At 37.1% G+C, this 7,048-nt stretch overlaps 1 protein-coding gene and 1 pseudogene across 1 annotated transcript; both read left to right on the top strand.

Moving 5' to 3' along the window:
- Positions 1 to 4,150, top strand: part of LOC104748193 — a 5,521-nt pseudogene extending 1,371 nt beyond the window's left edge.
- On the top strand, positions 5,218 to 6,200 carry LOC104748192 (terpenoid synthase 18-like). The gene is made up of 3 exons (XM_010469870.1): positions 5,218 to 5,466; positions 5,547 to 5,820; positions 5,932 to 6,200. The coding sequence occupies exons 1-3, from the start codon at positions 5,218 to 5,220 to the stop codon at positions 6,198 to 6,200; spliced, it is 792 nt and encodes a 263-aa protein (XP_010468172.1).

Below are 7,048 nucleotides of genomic sequence, written 5' to 3'. Positions count from 1 at the left end.
CACAAGAAAATGTGTTTTAAGATTTAAAATATTATTATTTTATTCAGAGGACCAACTGTGAGGGACACCAATGCTCTTACCAAACTTAAGAAACTCTGAAAATAATCTTATTATATGTTTAGGAAAAGAAATTGTTTAATAAAAAAATACTGAGAAGAAAACCTTAATTATGGAAAATAACATTCAGCTTCATCAATCATCCACTAAGATGAATTCCATAGAATCAGCGGCAGTAATCGAAGATTGCTTCCACATTTTAAAAATTTTAATGCGTATGAGATTTGTTAGTTAAAAGGATAAAGATTTGGTAAATAGATTTAATTTAAGTCAATTGATTATCCATGTAATCCGCGATTTTTGCTGATTAATAATAAGATTATTAATTATTAATTATCTTTGATACCCTTGATAGTTTTAGCTTTTATTTAACAATTTCTAATGGCAGTTGTATGTAAATTTTTACACTTTTTAAGGTTATTTTTATTTTTGTACTTCTCAATTAATATAGTAGGATAGCACTTCTTGCTTTCTAAAAGATTTAGGGTTTTTATAATTATTTTTTCTCAACAAAGAGGCAAGATTGAAACACCAACAACTAATATTGTGTTTAAACATGTCTTCCAGAACATGGAGAACAAATATGTTGAATAAACATATATAGTTAGTTTGATTAAAAATACGAAAAACATATAATATATATATATATATCAAAGTAACATATATATATATTATGAAACTAAAACATAACTACACCAATTGTATGAAAACTAATAGTGGAAGAGTAATTTAGGAAAAGGAAAAAAACAATTGCCCGTGGTGTACCACGGGATAGATCTTAGTTCTATTTAAAAAGTTATCTCCAATGTCATTTATTTTTGTGAAATTCACTAGTATCCAAAATATTGCATAAAAAAGTGCACCTCCGTATATTTTTTTTTTGTTGAATTGCTTTCATTTGAACTGTTTGTTGAGTATATTACTTCCAGTGAGAGTTGCTAATAAAAAAAAATATAATAATGAGAAGAAGGAAGAAATAAGAGAATCTTTACTTCAATTGATTAAACAAAAAACGTGTCTCAGGAAAAAATAGACAGTTGTCAATTTTTTTATGGTTACTATTAATAAAAGATAATATATATATATATATATGATTAAAATAATAATTTTTTTTGTTTGTTTTTAAGGAAACCTTACGGGGTTGCTGTTGTTGGTCTCATGATTTATTTTGTCATATTGAAGTACTCTCTTTTTGGTTAAAATCCTCTGTTTTTGTTGAAATTATTCTGTACATTTGAAGCATTACTTGTTTGTTAAACTAGTTTCTTGAATTACTCAGCAGCTTTTGATATTGAAGTACTCTGGAAAAATGTTATACGAATACGATCTTTAATTATACCCTTTTGTCCTTTTAATTGTAAAGATGATCACAAAGCTACAGAGATCGAAGTATGTGTCCAAATATCATTACTGAACAATACAAACGTGATCACACGGACTCTAATTAACTTAGTGCTCGGTATGTTTCCGAATGCTAATTGGTAAAACATCGAAGTATCAAACTTAGTGCTCTTTACATGGTCTTCGTACTCACTCACTCACTTTTTTTATTACCTTAGGTTTCTACTTTCTAGCTAGGCCACCCCGTACCTTTGCGGATCTTGCTATATATATATTATACGTATGTAGATCTTCTTGTTTTAAGAATCGATGCGACGATAACTATTACAGCAAATTCATATTACACCCCGTAACCTTCCGGATCCTGCATTTTAATTAGAGAAGTTGACGAACATGAGAGAACACTTTTTATATATGTAAATAAGAAACTATACAAACGTCAAACATGAATGTTTGCGTTCCGGCCCCAATCAGTGATTCAGCATCCCACTATTCCCGGATTCAATTGTTTACAGAATTTCCATAATTGTGGTATTCTTTAGTTTTTTGCACAAATTTCATTAAATGTTTCCTGGCCGTTGACCACGTTCTTCCTTTGTTCCTTGTTTAATGGATATAAGAGAAAGCTTTTGGAATAGAAACAGAACCCAAAAACAGAGTCTCTTGAGTCTTGAGTCTTGACTGTGATAAGACATAGAACTATGGAAGCAACAAGAATGGGTTTTAGACTCAGAGCTTTCTCTTTCCTTCGAAAATCCCTCACTGTCTTAAGACCAAGCTCTCTTTATTTCCTCGTCGTTGTTTGCTTCACAGCCGGGCTACACTCTATCTTGGAATCCCATAAAACACGACATGTTCGTTGTAAGGTCTGATGATCTTGACCCTGTGCAAATGCACCCCAACACATATATATATAGAGCCGGCCCTGGACTTGTTAGTTCAATATTCACTTGAGACGGTAACAGGTGAACCGTCTTCTACACCAGCTTATGTTATATGTCTGTCTTATCCATCAGCTTTCTACAAGTTATCTGAGATTGCATGGTGTTCTCTCGCAGATCAAGAGCTTAGCTTGGTCACATGGCTACAATACCTCAACCATGTTCTCCTATAGAATAGTATCAAATATGAACTGTAAGTACCTGATTCTTTGTATTCTACTTACTCTGATCAAGTGCCCCAAAATTTTAGAGACTCATGATGTACTCCTATGAATTTTCTACCACACAATCCTTTGACAAAGGACTGGGGCAAAGACTCATAAATCATATAGGAGTAGACTTCACAAATTGGGATCTGATTTTTCTCTACTTGGGAAGTGAAACCTTTTATTAGAGCTTCCTCCAGTCACTACTTAACATGATATGAACTGCAGTCAATTATTCTAACGATTATTTTGAACTTCTTACTTTGTTAAAATATGTACATAGAACGTGACTTTTTCATGCCATAATTGAAATTATTTCATATTATTTTGTTCCCAGACTACAGTTTAAAAATAACAGTAAAGACGTTGACCTTCATTGCTTTGCTTCCAAGCATTAGGAGTTTATTAGAACCTATTATTAAGAGCTCCACTTACTCACATTAATTTGGGCAAACCCAATTATAAAATTATATCGGAGAAGGTGGGATCGTCCATGGCTACTACGTACTGTTGTTCATCTCAGCTCATCCTCTCTCTTCATCCAATCCAGAGGACGAAGATACAACTCCATACCCTCATTAAACAATCTCCAAAAACGTACTGTTTTGTCTGTCTCTTCTGCTATCACCTCATCACAAGGCTGAGAAATGATTCCACTGGAAGGGAAAAGCAATGATCGCAACTCTGCCTTGGACTTCAAGTCGTATATGATCCGTAAATCCGAATCCGTAAACGCGGCTCTCAACGTTTCGGTACCTCTCCAAGAACCCCTCACGATCCAAGAGGCTGTGCGGTACTCATTGCTAGCCGGCGGAAAACGTGTGAGGCCCCTACTCTGTATTGCCGCCTACGAGCTCGTGGGAGGTGACGAGGCTACTGCCATGTCAGCCGCTTGCGCGGTCGAGATGATCCACACGAGCTCTCTTATTCATGACGATCTTCCGTGCATGGACAATGCCGACCTCCGCAGAGGCAAGCCCACCAGCCACAAGGTATTTGGAGAAGACATGGCGGTTTTGGCGGGTGATGCACTCCTTGCTTTGGCGTTTGAGCACATGACGGTTGTGTCGAGTGAGCTGGTCGCTCCTGAGAGGATGATCCGTGCGGTGATTGAGCTGGCAAAATCCATGGGTACAACAGGGCTAGTTGCTGGACAAGTGATAGACCTAAGCAGCGAATGATTGAATCCAGACAACGTGGAACTGGAGCGTCTAGAGTTCATCCATCTCCACAAAACAGCGGCGTTGTTGGAGGCAGCAGCTGTATTAGGGGTTATAATGGGAGGTGGAACAGAAGAAGAGATCGAGAAACTTAGAAAGTATGCGAGATGTATTGGGCTACTGTTTCAGGTTGTTGATGATATACTTGACGTAACAAAATCTACGGATGAATTGGGTAAGACTGCCGGAAAAGATGTAATGGCCGGAAAGCTGACGTATCCAAGGCTGATAGGTTTGGAGAAATCGAAGGAGGTTGCTGAGAAACTGAGAAGAGAAGCAGAGGAACAGCTTCTAGGGTTTGATTCCAATAAGGCAGCGCCTCTGGTGGCTCTTGCTAGCTACATTGCCTTCAGAAACAACTGATGTGTTGCATTAACTGATCATGTCTTCAGTGCAATCTCCTAATATGTCCATTTAGTTCGATCTCTGGTGTTTTTCCTTGTGAGTTGTGAATTATATTATGTTGCCCTCATCACTCTGTATTTTCAAGTTGTATTTTAGTATTATGTTTTTGAATCTTGATGTCAAATGGAACTAAATCATCACGTAATGACTTGGATAATGGGAAATAAAACGTGAGTGGGAAAGATGAGGCTTCTGAAATAAAACAGAGAACAGAGAACATCAACCAAAACTGTAGTCTGAATGGGTTTCGAATCTAAAAAGCTAGCTCACTTACGGTGACTCTCCGTCTTAAGACCAACCTCCGCATGTACAGAGACCAAAACCACAGTTGAGCCGAGGTGATTCTTGTCTTGTTACATAACATGATCAGGTAACGTGACGGGTTAACTGAAAAATATGATAAAAATTAAATGATTCGCTGACATTTTTCCCTTCCATATATCCCGGTTCACACTTCACATATGCGTCCAACAATAACAGAAGATAAAATTACTAATATTGCAAGGATTAGATCATCACTACTAAATAATTAGGAATTATTAAAGACAAAACAACAAAATTATGGTTTCTAGTACAATATCATATTTTGCCAAAACATTATATTGTTGGTGTTCTCCCCATGGGGTTTCTATATTACACCCCATAACCTCCGAATCTTGCATTATGATTAGAAAAGTTGACAATATGAGAGAAAACAGATTTTTTAAAGAACTATACAAACGTGATCGTATGCATTCCCCAATCAGATTAGAGATTCAACATCCCACCTTACTCAGATTTTCTTGTGTACAAAATCTCCATAATTGTGGTATTACTTCTTTGGTTTTTACGTACAATATTCATTAAACGTTTCTTGGCCGTTGACCACGTACAGTTTCCTACTTTCCTTTGTTCCATGTTTACTTATTAAGGTAAATAATAAGAGCAGAAGATATAATACGTATATATACCTTTTGAAAAAGAAAAAGAACCTAAAAAAACAGAGCACTTCAAGTAAAATAGAGTAGCCATCTCTCATCCTCTCTTGAGTCTTCACTGTGATAAAACATGGAAGCAACAAGGATGGGTTTTGGACTCAGATCTTTCTCCTACCTTAGAAAATCCCCTCTCTGTCTTAAGACCAAACTCTCTCTCTTTCCTCGCCGTTTGCTTCACAGCCACACTCTATTTTGGAATCCCGCAAAACAAGACTTGTTCGTTGTAAGGTCTGCTGATCTTGAGGGTACTCGTCCTTCGACGCACTTTTCTCCTTCCCTTTGGGGAGATCACTTCCTCTCTGTTTCCCTCGATCGCGCTGTAAGTTCATATGGGAACCTTTCACGTATCTTGCAGCAGATAACATGATTCTTGACCAGCCCATTGTATTCATTTTCTAGGAATTTAATGAAGTAGAAAGAGAGATTGAAACTATGAAGCCGCTCGTGAGAGACATGCTCATCATGTCTTCACAAAGCAGTGACAAGGAGAAGATTCGTCTCATCCATTTGTTTATCAGCCTCGGGATCTCTTATCATTTTGATAAAGAGATTCAAGAGATCCTTAAACATAGTTTCACAAAGTTGGATGACATAATAGTTGGGGAAGATGATTTGGAAACAATCTCCATCATGTTTGAGGTCTTCAGACTGTACGGTCACAAGATGTCTTGTGGTAAGAAACTAAGAATAGTAGTTTCCTTGATTCGCATACATGTCATGCAGCATATTCATAGCATAAAATATGTACTTATAAAATCTACTTTGGTACGTGGTTTCATTGTAGATGCCTTTGATAGATTCAGAGGTGAAGATGGGAGGTTTAAGGAGACTCTAGCCAGAGATGTTAGAGGACTGCTACAGTTGTTCGAAGTAGCGCATCTGGGAACACCCTCTGAAGATATAATGGATGAAGCACTGGGTTTTACGCAGAATCACTTGGAGTCTTGGGTAGTTAGTAATGTATCCAGTGAAACTGTCCACCTATCCAAGCATATACAAAACTCATTACACTACAAGAAAACATGGATTTGCAACTACAAAAATAGTCACTAAACAGTCGCAAACTTCTTAGTTACGACTGATTGGCGACTGACTTACGTAGTCGCAAAACAGTGCGTCGCTAAAATAATCAGTCGCCAAATAGTCGACACGGAGCTACTAATTGGCGACTGATAATTGTGGTCGTTCTTCCCTCGCCAAACAGTCGCTAAATTTGCGACTGAATTTGCAACTCTTTAGCGACTGATCTGGTTACTCATTTGCGACTGTTTTGGTTACTGTTTTGTGTACGTTTTGGTTACTGTTTTACGACTGTTTAATTATCATGCTTTTTAAAAAATTCTAGTAAAAACGAATTATTTGATTTTGTAATAACAAAAAGGATTATGAAAACTATAACTAAAACATAACAAACATTAAATTAAACAAACACATAAGTTTAATTTTACATCCAAACATAACAAGAGTACAAGTCACAAAGATTACAAAAGTCACAAGATTACAAAAGTTTTCATAAAGGAAGGAGGGATAGTGAAGGAACCTAACTTAAACATCAAAGAGGTTTGGGTCATTGCTTTGAGACTCGAGGAAGGCGACATAGTTTGGGTTAGTCTTGAGGTAGCTCACCAAGCGTGAGATCTCTGCTTGTTGCTCAGATGCAACCCGTAGAGCCTTAGCTGCAACCCGTGAAGCCTCTGCGTCACGCTCTGCTTGTAGAGCTGCTTGTTGCTCTATTTTGCGGTTAGCTTCTTCAAGCTGTTGTTGCAGGCTTGTGAAAGTAGAAGACATTTCAGGGAACTTCCGCTTGCCCTTGATGAAACTCCCTAGGCTTCCAACCCCAAAGTATGCTCCTCTATCGTTTATGAAAGTAGACTGCATAACAAAACAGAGAAAAAGTTAAC

This window comes from Camelina sativa, chromosome 15 (genome assembly GCF_000633955.1).
Source record: "Camelina sativa cultivar DH55 chromosome 15, Cs, whole genome shotgun sequence".
Classification (NCBI taxonomy): domain Eukaryota; kingdom Viridiplantae; phylum Streptophyta; class Magnoliopsida; order Brassicales; family Brassicaceae; genus Camelina; species Camelina sativa.
The sequence above is the reverse complement of the archived record's forward strand: the minus strand, read 5'-3'. Positions and strand labels throughout refer to the sequence as shown.